We start from the raw sequence: 22436 nt of genomic DNA, 5'->3' as shown, positions 1-22436 counted from the left end.
CCGAGCAGAGTGTTCGGGCACAAATAGGGTGGTCATTGTACCCCACTTATTATAGGTACTTGGGGAACTAGGCGGACAAGAAACTGGCGGGGACAAAGATCCGTTTAGAGGATCCGACGGTGGCGATGGGTTGCGGACGGTGCAATTGAGTTCTCCAAGTAGAGGTACAGAGGTGGTGGATCATGGATAATGCAGTGGCACTGGATTGAACGACTGAGATTCTTTCAATCCCATCCAATGGTCAATTAATATTCTTGCGTGAGATTTCATTATACCATTCCAACAATCCAACGTGTATATCATTAGGGAAAAAGTTCTCTGTCAGGAGTGTGGCCTACGCTAGCACTCCCATGAGTCTATCTCTCTCATCCCCATGTGAAAAGACACCTCTGTCCCTTCGTTTTAAGAAAGAGAGAGATAGACACATGGGAGTGCTGACGTAGGCCACACTCCCGTATAGAAAACTTGCTTCACCATATCATTATTATCCCTTTAATTAATTAATGGTTAAAAAAAAATAAAATAAAATAGTAGAAAAGGAGAGAGAACCTGAATTTTCGCATCTCTCTCAGGCACCTTCGAGGCCTCCTTGCAATCAAAGCGAGCGAGAGATAGAAAAGGACACAGAAAGGTAAAGCATTAAACCGTTTCGCATCCAATTTCTAGGCGACTATATTCATTTGATACTGATTTTGTATTTTTCAATTCCTTCCTGCTGAGGTAATCTAATGTTCTTTGTTTCTTTCTTTTCTTTGATTCTCTCTAAATTTTTTTTTTTTAAAATGATAGGTTCTTTGATTCTCTGTCTCTCCGTTTTCATAAAATTTCAGATGGTTGCATTTCTATGATTCGGATTTTGGTTTTTTGTTAGAACCCAATTCACATTTTCCTTGAATTTTCATTTCTCGCATTGGTCTGAATTTGATATGGGTGTCTTTTGTGACCCACTGACCTGTGTTAGATTTTTTTTGGGGGGGTGAATGAAAAAATGAATTAAGAGAAAAAGCAGAGAACAATGAAAAAGAAATTTTATTTGTTAAAATTGCTTTTATTTAAAACCCGTTTCCTCTTTTCTCGGAATTTCTTCTTGTTATGAATGGTAGGTGGAGTTTCTATGGCAAGACTATATGATGTGAGACTTCGAATCATATTGCTCTATACCTTTTCTTTTTTCATTTTGGTAAAATGTTGCATGAAACCTTATTCTTCTTGAACTTTCATTTTTGTGCTTGAGCTTGATTATTGCATTGGATTGAGATTTTGAGTGGTAGGATTTGGATATCTTCCTACTCTTTGTTCTTCTCGTCTCTTTTTTGTTTCAAGTTGATTGGTATCTTCCTCTTGGAAACTCGGATTGAATTTATATTCATTGATTTGTTATTTAGTAGACCCACAACCAAGTTTTCTTAATCGTTTATTTTCTTTTAAATTGCATTTGCAGAATTGATTGCAAGGTATTGTGTCTCATTTGTGAGGGAGGAGAGTGCTCATTAACAAAACCTAGACGAAAGTAGGAATGGGATCCATGGAATTTGAAAGCCACAGTTGGATCTGGGATGGAGTTTACTACTACCCACATCTTTTTGGAGGACTAATGCTCACAGCGGCTCTTCTTGGGTTTTCAACAAGTTATTTTGGTGGAATTGGGGTCCCTTCTTTGCCCTATTTCTGGCCTCATTTGGGTATCTTTCAGAAGAAGAAATATGAGAAGAAACCTGTTAGGGTCTACATGGATGGTTGCTTCGATCTCATGCACTATGGTCATGCCAATGCATTGAGGCAAGCAAAGGCTTTGGGAGATATATTGGTGGTAGGAATTGTGAGTGATGAGGAAATCATTGCCAACAAGGGTCCGCCTGTTTTATCCATGGAAGAGAGGTATTTGGATGTTTCATTCCCTCTCTCTCTCTGATTTTTGCCTTCATTTATTGTAATTCATTAGCATTTCATATATTTATGGGGGTGGGGAGGTTGGAGATGGGTGAGAAGTTTCTGGGAAATCAATATGGATTGCTCTGTCACTAATTTTTCTTTCAAATTCTTAATGCTTACATATTTTTCTTCTCAGTTAAAAAGATAACCAAAAGGGAAAAACAAGAATGATGGTGTTCTTTTCAATTCTGGAAAAGAATGTGGAAGGTTGGATGACTAAAGTTATTTGACTCAATTAAAGTTGGAAAAACATACTCGATTTATTAAATACTTAATGAAGATGACTAGAAAAATTCTCATTCTTTAAGTACTTAATAAAAAGAGGACTCCTGTAAGAACTTGCTGATGGAGCAAGGAGGAGTACGTAAAAATTCATAACTAATAATGATCAAAACCAAAATGGAACCATAATTTCTTATTTGTTATGTGTTTCCGTAATATTGGAAACTTTATAACTTTTTGGGGTTCACAAAAAAAGTGAAATTATGATTACCTAGGTGTCATGGCTTCTAGGGAATCCCTCTCGTCACCGTTATTTGTTAATGGTTGTTTTTGCAGCATGCATTGGTGCCACCTGCATGCACAGGTAGGAAGGAGATATTCTATAGTTCTCTCAGTTGAGGGCAAGGTTTAAAGTATCGGTATCGGGTATCGTATCGATCGGGTGATTTTAAGAGACGTATCGTATCGTTTCGGAGATACGTATCGAACAATACAAATCCGCATAGAAATGGTCAAGATACATATGGAAATACACTTTTGTAACAAAAAACAATATAAATAAGTAATATATAATAAGTGTCATGCATAAAACCAAAATGGTGAATAATGTATAACCAAATTAGTGCATTAAATTGAAATTTTTATAAAAGATGAAGTTTCTCACATGTTTTAATCGTCTATAGCTCTGAAGAGTATTGGATGATGCAAAGGATGATGTTGTAGCACCCCTTGATTCGTTTTTTAGTTTAAAAGTGTGAAAAACCAAGATTAAATGCAAGATTTTAGACTCTTGGTTGAGAGTTTTCCTTCATTTTTTCGTTAGATTAGGAATTGTATCGAGTCTGTGAGTGAAAATGGCTTTTTTATGGAATGTATCAATGGTATCGATACGTATCGGTATGTATCTGTGTGTATCGGTACGTATCAGTGATGTATCGGTATGTATCGAGCCGTATCGGTCGATATGTATCGATACGTATTAAACCACCCACTGAACCCTTTACTGGTCGTATCGATGGTATCGATACATATCGGTCATATCATATCGTATTGGCCCGTATCGGTCGATACATTTCGATACACTTCGAGACAGTTTATTTAAAAAAAAAAAAGAGACGTATCGGTATGTATCGTATCGGTATCGATCGATACCGATACGTATCGGTCCGTATCGTATCGTATCGGTCGATACTTTAAACCATGGTTGAGGGTTTTCTATTTTCAGGCAAGGAGGATGGTTGTTATCATATAACATGGCTATTGAATAATTAGATTCCTTCTCTGCATCAATATTCTTAGGGATGTGATAGATGTTATTCAGTGATCTAATTTGAGATTTCATCTTAGGCTTCTTCTTGTTAGTGGTCTGAAGTGGGTGGATGAAGTCATTGCCAATGCTCCATACGCGATTACTGAGGAATTCATGGGCAGGCTGTTCAGTGAGCATAAAATTGACTACATTGTACATGGTGATGATCCTTGCCTACTTCCAGATGGGACTGATGCTTACACCTTGGCAAAGAAAGCAGGCCGTTACAAGCAGATCAAGCGCACTGAAGGTGTCTCAAGTACTGATATTGTAGGTACTATAATTCACCAATATGTCCTTCAATTTCTGATTTCTTGTTCTGTCTTATTTGATTACTTATATTCTATACTTAATTTCCAAAAGTTTCTATATTGTTATTGTATCTCACTGGGTACCTCTTGTTTTCAGGGAGGATACTTTCATTGATGAGGGATACAAAAGTTGGGGATGGTTGCAGCAGCCCGTCTATGTCTGAACAGCCCCAAGATAGGAATCTCACTCAGACCAATGAAAATCAGCCAAATGGAGCCCAAATATCTCATTTTCTCCCTACATCTCAAAGGATTGTACAATTTTCAAATGGGAAGGTATATTCTGGTTCTCAATACTCATGGTACCAGAATACATTCAGACCAAAGCCATTTAAAGGACTTGATGGGCACAAAATCACAGTGCACACTCACATAGATAGGTCTGGTCATGTTTTGCATGTCTTAATAGCGATGACAAAGAGGGTGGGGTTGGGGTGGCTTTTGCATAATTTGACTCTGACCCCATCTTAACTTGTATAAACTCATACCTTCTCTCACGTGTGACAGATCTGAAAAATGAAAACCCACTGCAACAAAATTACCAAAGAGAAGAGTGTCTGACCCTGCTCCCCTATCTCGTCCTCCTTGCTAGGTACCGCAAATGGACCAGCGTCTTATAAAACCGTATCAAATACTGACTAAAAACGATAGAAAGATGGTGATGAAATTAGTGCGGCAAAGGACCAGTCAAATGTTTCTATTCCCTTTGTAATGTCAAGAGACATCAAGAAAACTACTACAAATTTCCACAAAAAAATAGAAGCTTCTCATGAGACTAGGAACCATGGATATTGCAATCCTCTGGGTCAGATTTTGAAAACCTCAGTCCAAATAGGACCTTTTACAGCTACTACACCCTCTTTGATATGTGCAGCACCTGATTTCCAGATACCGTTCTGATTTATATCTGAAGTAGCGTATTTTTTCTTTTATACATACACCCCCCCTCCAACAAAAAAAAAAAATCCACCCCCTAAAACACACTATAATTGAATGTTGGTTATTGTGTATTAATTATGAGTACTCCAATAACCCTCACAAGTGTCAAGAACCACAAGCCCACATTACATTGATGCAGCTCCAAGTGGGGACTTAGGGGAACAGACATCCGTTTTTTCCTTTTATAATCTAAATAACTGTGAAACTGTTAAAGTGGAATCAAATATATTTGTGCCTAAGTTATCTAGATTCATATCTTATGTTTAAAGGTAGTAACAACTAGTTTGTTATGATAGGTTGTGCTGCATTTTTAACTAGATTCTTTGTGATCCTCTCTCTCTCTCTCTTCTGTCATACATACACGTAAACTCCTGTCTTGGTTGTGTGTTTGCACATGTTTTGACACTTGACTATGAAATAAATATTTTCTTTTCTATTGTAGTGTTTTATTAAATTCTGATGTGTAGCGGTTCTTCCAACATGTGATCTACTTGTATTTAACACCTTATTTACTTCATCTAAATCTAAATCTAGGGACCTGCGCCCAATGCTCGTGTGGTGTATATTGATGGTGCATTTGATCTGTTTCATGCAGGACATGTGGAGGTAAAACTTATATCCCTCATACTCTCTTTGTCTTTTTCAATTGGATTTATCAAGGGTCCCTCTTGATGGACCTTGTGTTACTCGTGTGCGTAACCTCAAGACCAGCATACTTGCCAGCTTGACAGCCTTGACCAAGTCAAACTTGGCAATCTAGAATTCAATGTCTAATTGGCTTATGTTCAATGGCTATGCTCTGCATCACAAGGATGGAGTCTGACCTTGACAATGGGGCTGAATTCTGATCATGTATGAAAGTAGCCAGGGGCAACCTAATCAAGACTTGTGACAATCAACCTAAAAAGTAAAACTGGAACAAAAAAAAAGAGGCATAAAAATGAAAGATTTAAACTAAGATTTGATGGTTTGTTCCATGTTTTAACGTGTTGGTATTTTCAGTTCATCTGGTTTTGATGTATGTCTAGGTATAACATCAACTGGAACATTTGCAGATCTGATTACCTGGTGACCGGATGGTCTTATCTGGGTCTTAAAGAGATATGTTTTGTATTTGTATATCCCTTCCTAAATAAGTTGGATTGAAGCAAACTCAATTAGTGGAAAAATCCTGGCCGCAATATTTTCATTTAAGAAAACACACTTGGAAAGTAAGACAGTCCTGTAATATGTAAGGAACCTCATATGCGAATGGTTGGTGACATTGGAGAGGATAGTCACTTGATCTAAAGATGATTCTGGGAGTATGCTGTAACTTTTAAGTGAAAACTGAGTGAGGCTCATCCTGGACTGCAAAGGTTTGATGATGCAGTACAAGGCCAGCATAGGAGGAGAAAGAACCAAAAAGAACAGCCCAGTTAGATCCATATTTAGGCCCACTAACTTAAGTCTTAACCAGCCCACATTAGGCCATGGCTTAAGTTATAGTCAGGCCCATACTTGGGCCTATATGCTGGTCATAACTTAAGCCAATAAAGAGCCCATGTGTAGCCATCAGCCAGCAGCCTTTGGAGTTTCTATTTTGGATGATTATGTGGGCTCATGTTGCTTCCACATTTGGAGTTGCTACAATCTTCCCTAGTTAGTTACTATTTTGTTTTAGTTTCTACTTTTATAATAGGCTCTTAGTCATTAAAAGTACTACCAACTAAAAGAGTCTTTTTATTTTATTAAATTTCTAATTTTTTGTAATAGCAAGGGATCTTCTTTCAAGAAGGTTTTCTTTTTTTTTTTTTTTGGGGGGGGGGGGGTTGAATGGAAAACATATTAAAAGAAAACATAGAAGAAACACAAGCCATGAAGGCTGACCAAGGGAAAAGCCTCTAACTAAAGAAAAAAACCATCAAAAGGAGGATACAACAAAACACCCCGGGGGAGGGGGGGGAAGAAACAAATCAAATGAGGGAACAACAAAATCGGGGGAGGGAAAAAACAAAACAAAGGAGAATACACCAAAATTGGGGGGGGGGGAGAAAAAAGAGGAAGATCCCAAGAATAGGCCATATGCCTATTTCTAGCAGTTTTAGGACAAATAGAGCATTTTGGAAGAATTTTAACTTTGTAGAAGTTCTTAAATATCTTGGAGCAACGGATCTTCTATCTAGAAGTTCTTAAATATCTTGGTAGCCTAGTAAACCCACACTATAGAAGGGTTACTAATTTTGTATTGTGGCCATTGGTTATTTAAATAAAGAGTAAGGGGCAGCTAGCCCACAGATTTGATGTTTTGGAAAACTAGCTCTATGTGACTCTGTGCACTGTAGTGAATCCGTCACAGCCCTTGAGATGAAGCAAGTGGCAACCAAGGTGGTGAAGCCCAACCGCCAGCCATAAATGGTGATACCTACTGGTCATATCTTCTTCCTTCTTTCCTTCCTCTTCCCTCATGTTTTCTCTTTATTTTCCTGTTCCAGCAACATTCCAGCAGCTATAGTTCTTTCCGTGGCCATCTTTTAGGTGATTTCTCATCTTCTGCTTTGTGTTTATTTGATTTCCAACACTGTTACTCAAGTCTCTTATATTCTGTTAGTTTTTTTTTCCGGCCCAGTTCTTATGTCTGTTACCTACTGTTGGACAGCAACATAACTTAACCTTCAGTCAACAGATTCCAAGAATCTGACCATCAATTTGGGCTGAAATTTAACTACGTTACTCTCCTCTATCCCTACTCTGTTCGACCTAAACATGATCTCCATCGGATGGCTGGTTCATGAGTTATGATAGTTTTTCTGACTTACTAATTTTCTGCTTTTGTGACTTTCTATTTTCGCTCCATGTCAGTTTCTCTACATCCGACCATTAAGTTCCTTCGATATTTTTACCACTTAAGCACCCCCTTAAGTTCTCTGGGATATATTAATTTCACCTTCATCAAGTTCTTTGTTTGAGGGTTCTTTTCATTCAAAGTTTCTGCTGTGTTTTGGATTACTACGATTCTGTTTCTGTAGGTGTGTTATTGTTGACTTGTTAGATCTTCTTTTTCAGTTTCTACCCTGGCCTTTCTAGTTAATGGTTGGATCTGGGCATGCACCTAACCTACCCAGACCTATATCATTTACAGCCTTTGCACCCTCTTTGCAGGATTTCCAAAGTGATATTGTTATGTCAAGCAAAGCATCTATTTCACAATTGTATCTTGCATGTTTACAAGATGGTTAGTCGAGAAGATTTTTAGGAAATGCACATCCAATGTAGAGAGGAGAGACCCTTTCTGTAATGGGTCCATGTGAATCATCGTGAATCATCAGATGATTGTGGTTGACTGTAACACAATCTAAAAGGTGGAGAGGCTTTGTAGTTTGTATGGATGTTACAAATATGGAGCATGCAATTCTTTTAAATTGGTGCACAATGGGGTGGGTGATTTGCTACATATTTTGGAGACAATTAAATGTTTACATCTTCATATTAATTTGAAAAAAATTGATGGTTCAGAGCCCTCAAAAGATTTATTATTGTCTCCATTTGCAGTTAAGGGTTCAATGGCATTGTTAGAAAAGTAACACTTTATGTACTTAAAGTACCAGCTGACTGAAACTGTAAAAGACCTCCCTATGCACTACCATATTTCTTTGGTACTGCTCTTCCAAAGAATACCTTGGCAACATTCCTCGTCCTGCTTTAAACGATATAGTTTGAATTACCTATTATTAATCCCTTATTTTGTGTGTGGCTGAGTTCTTCATTCGTTTCATGCTTAGATCCTCAAAAGTGTTAGGCAGCTTGGAGATTTTCTGCTTGTGGGTATCCATAGTGACCAAACTGTAAGGTGAACCTCTTCATTCTTTATTGTCATTGGTAGTTTGTGATTCATGGATCACCGCTGGGAGGTTTTCATCCCAGAGATAGTTGTATGTGGGTCCATGAAGACTAGTTTTAATCCTTTTAAGGAAATAACTAAACTTACTTTCTTTTTTTTTTTTTGGCAGTAAGCACAGAGGAACTCAGTTTCCAATTATGCACCTCCATGAGCGTAGTCTTAGTGTGCTGGCTTGCCGTTATGTTGATGAGGTCATCATGGGCGCACCTTGGGAAGTCACAAAGGATATGGTGTGTAAGGATGTTATTTTCCGAGATGGATAGTGCATAAATTTTGAGATTATTTTCTGCTAATTCCTTTCCTAATCAATCAAGTAGACTCGATTTGTTGTTTTGCACAGCAGATATCTTGCCCCCACAACCCCCTCCACAACCCCCCCCCCCCAAAAAAAAAAAAAAAAAAAAAACAAAAGGGACGATTTCCTAGATCTACAAGATAAAAAAAGTAATTATAAAACAACTAGATTTGATTTTGTTTTACACCTACTCATCTTCAAACCTACTTGTTTTGTAATTTATTTTTGTATCTAAAAGATCTAGGAAATTGTCTAAGGGGGGGGGGGGGGAACCCTCCCAGAGAAAGGAGCCATAAGTTTTTTTTTTCTGATTGTTAGTTTATGTTTTTATTCTCACTGGTTTTCCATTGAGAGGTTAAGTCTGAGTTTTGGAAATCATTGTAACCCTTTAAAGATCGTAGATGGCCAAACGAATTGTTATTCTAGAGTTGTTCTTATACAGATGATAATACAATAGAACATCTCTAGGTGATTGAACGTAAGTAACTCAAATTTTTTATTTTGCGGTATATCCCTATCTTCAATTTTCACCTCCTCACTTTCAATCCTATTGTTACTAAAGTTACAAACCATATGCTCTACTTTTGTTCTACTCATCTCAAGACCTTTTGATTCCAAAGTTGAAAATCAGGAATAAATAGCGAAACCAATAAGCAAGAAATAGAATTAAATAAAATGGAAGAGGAAGGAACAAGTGGACCCAGAACAAGAATAAAACTCCTCCTCCAGAAAATCAAGTTAACACTATTAGGGATAGGTATTTAATTTCTTTTGTTTCCCATGGATGAGGTTCTACTTCCCCTTGGACGCAATGGTATTAAAGTCTGGTTTATAGGCTGAAAGACCTACACTAGAAAAGCAAATTGTAAGCATACTAACACCCACATGGCTTTTGCCAGGTATATTCTCCCCTTCTATATACAACTTTGGAAAGAATCCCAGGGAAAAGATATGCTTTCAGAACACCTTCTCCCTATTGTTGGTGTTAAGAAAAGGTCTCTTGCAGGACGGCTGTCTAGAGATTTCTTGGAAAAACACTAGCCCCTTTCATTTCATAATGAAAATATTTCAATCTTTTTTGATTCCGTGGAGGTCGGAACAAGTTGATAGGATCCCCCTGTTACGTCCCCATGTCCCTCCCGTGTGGCGACATGGGGGGCGCAAAAAGGAAAGAGAGGGATGGGGTTTCTAGTAGTAACAGTTCTCTTGTGAGAGTCCCTTTAGATCAACTTTACATTTATCCTATTTTTGATTCATCCACCAAAACAATATAACATTCCCAAGATATCAAATCTTGAATGTCTCTAGTCAGCTCATCTATGATTAGTGCAAATAAATATGGGTGTGACGCTGATCCTGGATGTAATCCAATTGTATTTGGGAATTCACTATCCTCCCCCCCTCCCCCCCTCCCCTCCTCCCCTCCTTAGTTACACTAGTCTCTAACTCATTCTACATATCTTTGACTATGTCCACATATTTACTCAAAACACTTTTATTCTCTAATACTTGCCAAATTAACTCTTTAGGGACTCTCAATCATAAGCTTTTTCTAAGTCAGTAAAGATTATATGGAAATCTTTCTTACATTATCTAAATCTTTCCATTAGTCTCCTAAGCAGATAGATTTATTTTGTAGTTGATCTTCCTAGCATAAAACCAAATTGATAATCCAAAATATTAGTTTCTTGTCTCAGGCTGATTTCAATTACTGTTGGTTGTATGGGACAGAATACCGTGGGGGGTATTCTGGCCTTTTTCCCTTTTAGTTTTGCTTTGTATTTAGTCGGTCATATGAGGGACAATTCTGTCCATGTAATTGCCTTTTATTATTATAAATACATTGCTTGGGATCAGTCTTTGATCATCCAAGCCTTATTCCCTAATTCAGATCTGTTAACATGGTATCAGAGAAGGTTTCGAATTAGGGCAAGTCTCCTCTCTTCCATTCTTGATTTCATGTCCTTCTCTCTTTCATTCTCGAGTTCTTCTTCCCCCCTTCTCCCTTTGTTCTTCATTCTCCCACTAGGGCAGCACTGATTAGGTGATCTACAGATCCAGTTGCTGCCCTCCATCACCTCATTCAATGGTATAAAATTTCAGATCGATAGAAGCTTGTACTCTGCCTATGAAATTTGAAGACTTTAAATTTTTTTTGGACTGATTCAACCTCATCTCCCAAAGGATCTCTCCATATTATTGAAGGTCAAGAACTGCAACAGATTTATTGGACAAGATTCTATCTCCAGCCATACTGAAGAATCTCTCCCTATCGATTTTGCTCTCATTTGGGTTTTTTTTCAAAACCCTGCAAATATCGATCTTAGGGTTTTTGTTCTCTGGTGATGCTGATTTTTGGAAGGGTGATTCAGCACTACTAGAAGGCCACTCGATCCAAGTTTCAGCTCATTCAACTAAAATTTTGCTTGCATTCTCCCCTACATCGATCTCACCATATTCAGAGTTTTTTTCCAAAACCCTCAAAAAGTCGATCTAGGGGATTGCCCTGATTGCTGCTACTGATTTTTGGAGACACCTATTCCTATATTTCCAAAGGTCTCTCCTCCAATTTCTAGCCCTTATCTTGGAGTAATTGTTGGGTTTCTCTTCACAACAGCCCCTCTCTTCGATTTGGGTTTCTCTGCTGCAAGTATGGGTGACTCAACTGTGGAATAGTTGTCACGGCGTCATGGCGATCCAAGTCGGTGGAGGGGTGTCACGTCGATATATCGACATGTCGCCCGCCATGGCGTTGCCATGGCGAGCATGTCGACCATGTTTTATTTTTTATTTTCTCTATTTTTAATGTGTTAATAGATGTATACTCAAGCCATGTTTTATTTTTTCTCTATTGTTTCTCAAGTTTTAAGAAGAAAATTCAGAAATCGAAGAAGAAATCGAAGAGGGAAAGAAGAAATCGAAAGAAATCGAAGAGGGAAAGAAGACAGGAAGAAGAAATCGAAGAGGGAAAGAAGACAGGAAGAAGAAATCGAAGAAGAAATCGAAAGAAATTGAAGAGGGAAAGAAGAAATCGAAGAGGGAAGAAGAAATCGAAGACGGGAAGAAGAAATCGAAGAGGAAAGAGAGTCAGGAAGAAGAAATCAAAGAGGGTCGCCATGGCGTAGGTCGCCATGCAGCCCTCTCCAGCGCCAGGACGCCATGACAACTATGACTTCCACTGCTACTTTTGATCAAGATGGTCAAGGCAAAACAAAATACCACAATTTTCCTCCTAATCCCATCAAACTGGATGGCTCCAACTACTTGCTATGGTCTCAATCTGCGGCCTTTGCCATTGCTGGTCGTGGCCTTACTGGCCATATTGATGGCACCACTGTTATGCCGACTGCATCAGGTCCTCTTTAAAGTAGGTGGCTTGCCAACAATGGAGTTCTCATTTCATACCTGATTGGTTCTATGACTTCAGACCGTGCACATGGGTTTCTTCTCCTTGACACAACTTTTCAGATTTGGTGTGCTTAGCTGCTTGCAAAGAAACATATGGGCAGCTTGGCAATGATGCCCAGGTTTATGAACTTACGAAGAAGGTCCTTCACACTACTCAAGGAGAATTATCCGTCTCTAAATACTACGCTACTCTGTGCAGCCTCTGGCGACAATTGGACCACTTCTCTGATTTTGCACCCTACTACAGTTGTTGACATTGTTGGCTATAAGAAACATGTGGACGAGATCAGTGTCTATGATTTCTTGGCAGGGTTGAATATGGAGTATGACCAGATTTGTGTTCAAGTGTTAGGCCGTTCTCCTTTTCCCACACTTGAACTGATGCAGGTTCATCATAGATATTGGCTTATTTCTTTAGAAATAGGCCTAGGGTTGGGTTATATACATATTGGGCCTTTGTTCCCAAGGGTTTTCTATGTATTAGGCCACTTTAATGAGCCTAAACTAGGGGTACATAGGTTGCATACGGGATTAGCCCAATACTTAGTTTATTTTTATGTTTTCTTATTGAACTGGTTCAAATTGGTTGCATCCAATTGGTTCAATTTAAGTGATCATGTGACTTGGTTAAGTGGTCATGCGACAACTTAAGTGGTCATGCGACAACTTAAGTGGTCATGTGATGTAAGTTGGGCTGGATTAGGACTCTATAAGTCCAGCCATGTTTTGAGTCTATTTCCTTTAGTATTTTAGTTTCCTAGTCAGTTTAAGTTACCTAATAGGTTAGGGAAAGGGTTAGGCCTTTTCTTTTTAGAGTAGAAGTCTATTTTTGAGTCTTTTATATAAGGTTGTAAGGGGGCAAAGCCTTGAACACGAATTTGATTAATGAAAAAAGCTTTTGCCCGTTGGCTGCCATTGTTGCTGCTCCTGTGCTCCTTGTGAGTGTGCATCCTTGTGGTTCTATCAAGGTGGAAAGGGACTGGTGGAATCCGGTTGACTCCTTACGCCGTGACGGCTGGGAGGATCTTCTTCAAATTCGAAGGTGGCTTTATCCTTCACAACTGTCGAAGCTTGCTTCCAGTGGAATCTCCAGTAAGTTTGACGCCAAAATTCTTCTTCTAATCCTCTAATCCTTTCCCCCAATTGATCCCCTTTATTTTTAGTTTGAATCCCATAAACCCTAACTCCATTAAAGCCCAAAACCTGCAATTCAATTCTGGATAGAATTGCAGAATTTCAAAACTCATCCAAACCCTAACCTTTTTATACCATATTGACCCCCTAGACCTGCCCATTAATACCCTATAAACCCCTTTCCCAATATCCAACCCAAACCCTAGGAATTGACCTAAATCTTAGTGCTGTCCATTCGAACCAGCAACCCCTTTTGTTATTTGATCCGGTTGTTTGGCTCCTAGTAGGTCTCCTACCTATCTAGGGCTACATTATTTGGTATCAAAGCCATGGCTGAACATGGCAATCCAGTGCTGCCACACCCACTCGATCCTTTGGCAGCAATGTTAGAGATGTTTCAGAAATTTACTGCTGAACCAGTAGAAGATGAAAAGCTGATTGAGAGCATTCCAAAGGAAAACAATGACCTTTAAGATGCTGCTCTTGAAGAGGTGGAGCTTGTGTCTCATGCATTAGATGAGAAGGTTGCTAACACTGAAGGCTCTATGGACGAGACATTGACAGTTGCTGCTGATTCACAGGCAGAACATATAGAGTTTGTTATGCCACCATGGTTCTTCGAAGAGAAAGCTCCACACATTGAAGACTTTATCCCCAATGTTCCTGCCTTATCGGAATTTTGTTTGGGGATGGTCAAAGCTGCTGATCACATGTTGATTCCCCCTCATCACTGCAAAATTCGAGGACGAATTTTTTCAAGTTGGGGAGAGTTGATGTAGGTTCATCATAGATATTGGCTTATTTCTTTAGAAATAGGCCTAGGGTTGGGTTATATACATGTTGGGCCTTTGTTCCCAAGGGTTTTCTATGTATTAGGCCACTTTAATGAGCCTAAACTAGGGGTACATAGGTTGCATACGGGATTAGCCCAATACTTGGTTTATTTTTATGTTTTCTTATTGAACCGGTTCAAATTGGTTGCATCCAATTGGTTCAATTTAAGTGATCATGTGACTTGGTTAAGTGGTCATGTGACAACTTAAGTGGTCATGTGATGTAAGTTGGGCTGGATTAGGACTCTTTAAGTCCAGCCATGTTTTGAGTCTATTTCCTTTAGTATTTTAGTTTCCTAGTCAGTTTAAGTTACCTAATAGGTTAGGGATAGGGTTAGGCCTTTCCTTTTTAGAGTACAAGTCTATTTTTGAGTCTTTTATATAAGGTTGTAAGGGGGCAAAGCCTTGAACACGAATTTGATTAATGAAAAAAGTTTTTGCCCGTTGGCTGCCATTTTTGCTGCTCCTGTGCTCCTTGTGAGTGTGCATCCTTGTGGTTCTATCAAGGTGGAAAGGGACTGGTGGAATCCGGTTGACTCCTTACGCCGTGACGGCTGGGAGGATCTTCTTCAAATTCGAAGGGGCTTTATCCTTCACAACTGTCGAATCTTGCTTCCAGTGGAATCTCCAGTAAGTTTGACGCCAAAATTTTTCTTCTAATCCTCTAATCCTTTCCCCCCAATTGATCCCCTTTATTTTTTGTTTGAATCCCATAAACCCTAACTCCATTAAAGCCCAAAACCTGTAATTCAATTCTGGACAGAATTGCAGAATTTCAAAACTCATCCAAACCCTAACCTTTTTATACCATATTGACCCCCTAGACCTGCCCATTAATACCCTATAAACCCCTTGCCCAATATCCAACCCAAACCCTAGGAATTGACCTAAATCCTAGTGCTGTCCATTCGAACCAGCAGCCCCTTTTGTGATTTGATCTGGTTGTTTGGATCCTAGTAGGTCTCCTACCTATCTAGGACTACATTAATTGTCTCCTCTGAAGAGAACCGTAGGGCTGCTATGTTACATCCTCCTACTACTGACAGATCAGCCCTCCAGACTGCTGCCCCGACTACTCCTGCATCTGTTGGAAACTTTTCTCTTGGTGATTCTACTACAGGCACTGTTACTTGGGAGCACTGTCACAAGCCCTACCACACCAAAGAGAAATGTTGGAAGCTTCACGGGAAACCAGCTGACTTTGAAGCAAAACAAGTTGCCAAGAAAAAATCAAGGAACAAGGCTCATCACACTAAGACTGTTACTATAGCCCCTACTACTGACCTTGGTCTATCCTAGGAAGATCTACAAGCATTCCTACGTATGCTAAAGACTTCTGTTATTGCTGCTTCTACTACATCTGCTACTGCCAATTCTTCTGCTCCTTCAGGTTCATATTTTGCTCGGTCAGGTATCCCATTTGGTGGTCACTGTGCTTCTGTGGCATCCCATTGTTGGATCATAGATTCTGGTGCTACAGACTACATGAATGGATCTTTTAGTTTTTTTCATCATTATTCTCCCACTTCAGGGAAGGCAAAGTCAGGGTAGTTGATGGTTCCCTTTCCTCCATCTATGGAAAAGGATCCATTAACTGCACCTCTTCCCTTACCTTGTCTTCGGTTTTACACATTCCTAATTTTACTACTAATCTTCTTTCCATTAGTCTTACTCGTGATCTTAATTGCAAAGTAACATTTTTTCCTTCTCACTGTGTTTTTCAGGATCTGGTGACAGGGAAGACGATTGGATGTGGTAAAGTGCAAGGTGGATTGAACCTGCTTGATGATGGTCGCCCTTCTCCACCACCCTTACCTTCTCCACTCCATCAAAATTCATTAGTCTCTTCTGAACTTTACCAATGGCATTCTAGATTAGGTCATCCCCCATTAGGAACTTTATCTCATTTGTTTCCTACTTTAGTCAAGGGTTGTAATAAAGATGAATTCTATTGTGAGGCTTGTGTTCTGGCCAAACAGATACGTTCAACTTATTATAGTTCTAATAAAAGTTCTTTTTTCCATGTGGTTCATTCTGATGTTTGGGGCCCTAGTCGTAAGACTTCAATTTCTAGACATCGTTGGTTTGTGTCATTTATAGATTGTCACTCTAGAAACACATGGATATACCTTTTGTACACAAAAAGTGAGGTCTTTTCATGTTTTCAGCATTTCCATAAGATGATCCAAACTCAATTCCAGGCCACTCTCAAAGTTTTGAGAAGTGACAATGGAACAGAGTATAAAGAGGGTCACTTCCAAAAATATCTTGCTGACCATGGTATTATTCACCAGACTAGTTGTGTTGATACCCTAAACCAAAAGGTGTGGCTAAAAGGAAGAACCGTTACTTACTAGAGGTGGCTAGAGCATTGATGTTTGCTCGAAATGTTCCCTCCCAATATTGGAGAGATGCTATTCTCACTGCAGCCTATCTCATTAATAGATTGCCTACTAGGGTCCTTGACCTTCGTAGTCCAGCTGAGGTTTTACTTGGGAATTCCTCCTTTGTGGTTTCACCCAAGGTGTTTGGCTGTGTGTGTTATGTTAGGGATGCTAAGTCCCCTGACAAACTTGATCCCCGTGGATTGCGTTGTATTTTTTTGGGTTATTCCCCAACCCAGAATGGTTATAAGTGTTATCATCCCCCTTCCCGCTGTGCTCTAGTCAGTATGGATGTTACCTTTCATGAAGGCCTTTCTTATTATTCTTCACCACCTCTTTAGGGGGAGAGTTCTTGTGAAGATGTGTTTCCTTCACTTGAGCCTACTATTCTTGAGATTCCATCACCTTTTGCTGCTGCCCCATCTCCTTTGGCTGGTTCCCCTGCACCTTTAGATAATCCTATATAGGGGGAGATTATGGAAAATGGTGATGGTGAAGCTCCTGCTCAGAGGGAGTTGACTCCAATTCAGAGAACCATTATTAAATTTCAGAAGAGGATTAACGACTCAACATTTTAACCTATCAAAAAAGATGTTCCAAAAAAGAGCAGCTTCAATCCACTGTAGCACCAGTACCCATCCAGTTGCCGACATTGGATCCAAACCCTACTTCTCCTGGTAAGATATCTCCTTTTGACCTACCTATTGCTCATCGCAAAGGTACTAGGACTTGCACTCAACATTCCATTTCCCGCTTTATTTCTTATAGTTCTCTTTCTCCATCTTTTCGTGTATTTGGGTCCTCTCTTTCTTCTGTTTCCATTCCTAAAAATTGGCAGGAAACTTATACAGATGGAAAGTGGAAGGCAGCAATGTTGGAAGAAATGAGAGCATTGAAAAAAAATAATACTTGGGATCTTGTACCTCTTCCTCCAAGGAAACAGTCTGTGGGATGTAAATGGGTGTTTGTGGTCAAACAGAAGATTGATGGGACTGTGGATCGATATAAGGCACGCCTAGTTGCAAATGGCTTTACCCAAACTTATGGAGTTGATTATCAGGAGACCTTCGCACCAGTGGCTAAACTCAATACTGTAAGAGTGTTGTTGTCCTGTGCTGTAAATCTTGGGTGGGATCTTCAGCAATTGGATGTGAAGAATTCCTTCTTCCATAGAGAGTTAGAGGAAGAGGTATATATGGATATTCCACCAGGCTTCTCTAGTGATAAGACCAAGGCATGGTCTGTAAATTGAAGCGTGCTCTTTATGGGTTGAAGCAGTTACCTAAAGCTTAGTTCGGTAAGTTTCACAAGGCTATGGTTTCAGTGGGATATAAGCAAAGCAATGCTTATCATTCATTGTTCATCAAACGAGTTGGTGATAAGGTAACTATTCTCATAGTCTATGTTGATGATATTGTGGTAACCGGAGATGATGGTGATGGGATCAAGAAATTAAAGCACTTCCTTGGCTGTGAGTTTGAAATAAATGATCTGGGAACTCTAAAATATTTTCTAGGCACAGAGGTTGCTCGATCTTCAAAGGGCATTTTCCTTTCTCAAAGGAAATATATATCCTAGATCTGTTGTCCGAAACAGGAATGTTAGGGTGTCATCCCACAGACACTCCTATGGAAGCTACTGCAAGGCTTAAGGATAAAGAAGGTGAACCAGTTGACAAAGGTCGTTATCAGCGATTGGTTGGCAAGCCAATCTACCTCTCTCATACACGGCTAGATATAGCTATTGCAGTTAGTCTAGTGAGCCAATTTATGTATGATCCTTATTCCTCTCATATGAAGGCAGTTATTCGCATTCTTCGGTATTTAAAGTCTGCTCCTGGAAAAGGAATATTGTTATCTCCCAATGGCCATCTGAAAGTTGAAGCTTGCACTAATGCTGATTGGGTTGGCTCTACAGACAGGAAATCTATCTCCGGTTATTACTCTTTTGTGGGTGGGAATCTTGTCACTTGGCGTAGCAAGAAGCAGAATGTTGTGGCAAGATCTAGTGCTGAAGCTGAATTCCGTGCCATGGCACAAGGAATCTTTGAATTGTTATGGCTTAAAGGATTGTTACAAGACATTGGTGTCGCTGTCCATCTTCCCATGATGCTGTATTGTGACAATAAGGCTGCCATTAGCATCGCTCATAACCCTGTCCAGCATGATCGTACCAAGCATGTTGAAGTTGACCGACATTTCATTGAGGAGAATATTGAAGCTGGCCTCATCTGTGTTCCCTTTGTGAAGTCTGCTGACCAATTAGCTGATGTGTTTACTAAAGGGTTGAGTAGCAAAGTTTTCTGTCCTGTTTTAGTCAAATGGGGCATGTGTGATATATATGCACCAACTTGAGGGGGAGTGTTGGTTGTATGGGACAAAATACCGTGGGGGGTATTCTAATCTTCTTCCCTTTTAGTTTTGCTTTGTATTGAGTCGGTCATATGAGGGACAATTCTGTCTATGTAATTGTCTTTTATTATTATAAATACATTACTTGGGATCAGTCTTTGATCATCCAAGCCTTATTCCCTAATTCAGATCTGTTAACAATTACTCTCTCCCATAATTTCATAATATGGCTCACTATTTTATTTTATAGATTAATATGTGATCTAATTAAAGACCCTTAGGATTAGGCTATCATCATAGGTGTTGTATATGCGGTTCATCCTCTTTTTTTTTTTTTTTTGCAATTTATGTACTTTTCTTATTTCTGGACTAATATTTGTACTTCGATTCAAGTAAACCATTGAAAGTCATTAATATCCCTTCAGGAGCTATCATTCATCTTAAGGGTCAGGCTATCTTCATAGGTGTTGTATATGTGGTTCATCATCTTTCATTTTTGCAATTTATGTAATTTGCTTATTTCTAGACTAATATTTGTACTTTGATTCAAGTAAACCATTGAAAGTCATAATATCACTTCAGAAGCTATCATTCATCTTGTGGTTGACATCCTTTCAAGATCCTCATATTAAACTTTTCAAATTGACTCGAGTCTTAACAATGCTTCTGCAATGAGGGTTCAAATACTATATGAAGCCTGAGTTGAATTTAACTTATCATTAAGCTTGGTTGATGAAATAAATGGCTCGTTTTGCTATGATAGGTTCTTTCTTGGAAGAAGCACAACATCTCACTGACCTTTTTGTTTTATTATTTAATCAGTAATTCTTTTCTTTGGATTCATCCCCCCTCGGGGTGCTCCGAAATCTTTATTCCTTTGACCTTCAACTGGAATTGTAAATCATGTCTGAAAACTTAACACTGGGATCCATTTGTTGGCTTGAGCAGATAACAACTTTCAACATCTCCTTGGTTGTGCATGGAACAGTTGCTGAGAACAATTGTTTGGTAAGTGTCAGTTTATAAAGTATTTATTTATTGGATGTAACCAAACTATATTTTGGTGTCTGATTTTTTGCATATTAAAATTGACTGGGAAGTTATTTTGCATATAGGGTGACGCCGATCCATATGCAGCACCAAAAGCCATGGGAATTTTCAGGATGCTTGACAGCCCTAAAGATACAACAACTACTTCAGTGGCCAAAAGGATAATTGCCAATCATGAAGTTTACCAGGTATTTACCCAGATCGAATGCCTTGCCTTCAGCACTTTAGCTGGTTTACACAGCCCTTAACACACCCTGGTAGAAAGAGTAAGTCTTGTGCCTGTGAACTTTTAAAGAAAAGGACCAACTAATCAAAATCTGTTAATGGATGGATCATTTCTTGCATTGTAACTTTATAGAGTTCTGAGCATTTAGAGAGAATGCTTCCATGGATCTTCACTTGTGTAAACATGGAAAAACTTAGGCAACTGACAGTTTAGACCAAAATTTTCAGTGATACTCAGTTTGAAGATTTATGGTCCATGGTTTTGTTAAAGATTAGTTTTAATCATTTTCTCCCTCTTGTATAATTTATTATTCACATCCATATGCCTTTTTTGTTTTTTAAACCAATTTGCTCCTAAAATAGAAGTGTATCTCTTACGTTCACTTTCAAGGAATTTTCAGCATACAATCTCTCTCCTGTTAATGCAGAAACGCAATGCGAAGAAGACTGAAAGTGAGAAGAGATACTATGCAGAGAAGAAGTATGTATCAGGAGTCTAAAGATTATTTTGGGGTTTTTGATGACAATTGAACCAACTGAAAGGATCCAAAGCAACCGCCAGCGAGATCAATCCCATTCCTCCCTCTTTCCTCCATACCCATCCTGGGGAAAGCTTCTGCGGTTGGAAATATTGATGAGCCTTGTATTTTTTATTTTCAGGATAGAAAAAGAAGAATATGTATCTTTCATATTTTGCTTACCCATAACACCTGAACGTCTCTTTGACATGCCATTTGTTTTACCCTCTTGACTTGTAATATTGCTCACAGAGTTATAGCATACTAGACAATCAATTAGAGGGAACTAATCAAAATAGTGATGCTTGTGATTCTTGTGGCACCTACATTCATGACAAGGAAATTCAAGTCCATACAACCTGCATATCAATTTTGGAGGTGCAGAAGTGAGGGAATTCCCAGAATTTTCCTTTCCCTTTCATAATGATGTGTGACATTTGCAGATGTGATGGGCTTCAAAAGTTTTGACATTGTTGTAGTATTTTCTAACTAGTAAGAATGCTATTTTTTTTCGGTGCATGTAGTCTTATGTGATAAAATGGTAGATAACTCTTTCTTTCTTTTTTGTTTTTTTTTTTGGGGGGGGGGGGTTTTATTCAGATTAAAGTGAAGGGCTCATGGATGCAAAACATTGATCTTGGATTCATGGATAGGAACAAGGCCAAACTGTCCAATACGTCATGGACAGGCCCCTCCTTGCTAGAGAGTCAGCTATGTTGTTTAATTTCCTTGGAATAAATAGAAATTTACAAGATTCAAAGCATGCCTGCCAAAAAATAATATCATCTAAAATAGGCTTGACTAATAGTTAGATAAGTGAAATGCTCAGAGATAGCTTGTTATAGGGCTGAAGGAACTGCTATGGCCCACCATAGAAATCAAGAAGATAGTCGGGTTAGAAATCGCAAAACAAGCAAAACCTTGCTGGTCATGATAGGCATAAATAATACCTCCTGTACTTGAGTTAGTAGATAGACTAGCATCACAATTTATCTTGAGAAAGTTTGGAGGTGGGGGATTCCTAGTGCCGCGGAGAATTAATACTAACCTAAGATCCATTTCCAGAAACTGAGCAGAGTTTAATTGATAAAACTCTCGAAAATATGTTTTTCCGCTGAAAGAATAATTGTTCTGCACCAACTAGAGAAACCAACAAATAAATGAACAATGAGACATTAGTTCCTTGCTCACATTCTTGCCCTTCAAAAGGAACTCCATCCATCAATCCAATCATGAAGGGTGGTTTCAAATCACTCTGGACATTTATAAGATAAACTGCAGCCTAGCCAAACTGATTTGCAAAAGGACAAGTCAATAAAATATGAGCAATTGATTCTTTGACATTACTGCATCGAGCGCCGTGGGGATCAACCTCGATATCTCAACAACGAAGGTTCTTCGTTGTAGCAAGACCTACCGCACATGCTCTTCAAAGGAAACATTTGATAACTCAATATTATTCCAACTAAATGAGGTCGACTACAAGGATCCTTATCCTCCAATCAGCTATGTTCGAGGTCGTACTTGATACAAGGCCCAAGTTATGCATATCTTTCCTCAGCCCTTCTCTTAGAGTCATTTTAGGTTTGCTCCTGATTCTTTTAGGTCCTTCAATCTGAATCAAATCACTCATTTGTACTGGATC

General features: G+C 39.0%; 1 protein-coding gene across 3 annotated transcripts; it reads left to right on the top strand.

Annotated features, from left to right (window-relative positions):
• The first annotated feature begins 548 nt into the window (after positions 1-548).
• On the top strand, positions 549-21233 carry LOC122661536 (ethanolamine-phosphate cytidylyltransferase-like). 3 transcript variants are annotated; one of them, XM_043856959.1, is made up of 10 exons: positions 551-631; positions 1442-1878; positions 3502-3737; positions 3872-4050; positions 5248-5319; positions 8475-8542; positions 8703-8823; positions 19947-20012; positions 20114-20236; positions 20702-21233. In XM_043856959.1, exons 2-10 carry the CDS (start codon positions 1517-1519, stop codon positions 20771-20773), a joined length of 1299 nt encoding a protein of 432 aa, XP_043712894.1. In that variant the 5' UTR covers positions 551-631; positions 1442-1516; the 3' UTR covers positions 20774-21233. The 3 variants fall into 3 exon arrangements, with proteins under 3 accessions (XP_043712896.1, XP_043712894.1, XP_043712895.1); XM_043856960.1 differs by lacking the exon at positions 551-631 and adding an exon at positions 668-720; XM_043856961.1 differs by lacking the exons at positions 8475-8542; positions 8703-8823 and having other exon boundaries at positions 549-631.
• The last annotated feature ends 1203 nt before the right edge of the window (positions 21234-22436 follow it).

Source organism: Telopea speciosissima, chromosome 5 (genome assembly GCF_018873765.1).
Source record: "Telopea speciosissima isolate NSW1024214 ecotype Mountain lineage chromosome 5, Tspe_v1, whole genome shotgun sequence".
NCBI lineage: Eukaryota > Viridiplantae > Streptophyta > Magnoliopsida > Proteales > Proteaceae > Telopea > Telopea speciosissima.
Note: the sequence above shows the minus strand (reverse complement) of the source record. Positions and strands in the feature narration are given on the sequence as shown.

Coding starts and splice junctions, on each gene's coding strand:
- LOC122661536 (XM_043856959.1), top strand. CDS start 1,517: ATGGGATCCATGGAATTTGAAAGCCACAGTTGGATCTGGGATGGAGTT. Junction 4,051..5,247: donor TACAATTTTCAAATGGGAAG/GTATATTCTGGT, acceptor ATCTAAATCTAG/GGACCTGCGCCCAATGCTCG. Junction 20,013..20,113: donor AGAACAATTGTTTGGTAAGT/GTCAGTTTATAA, acceptor TTTTGCATATAG/GGTGACGCCGATCCATATGC.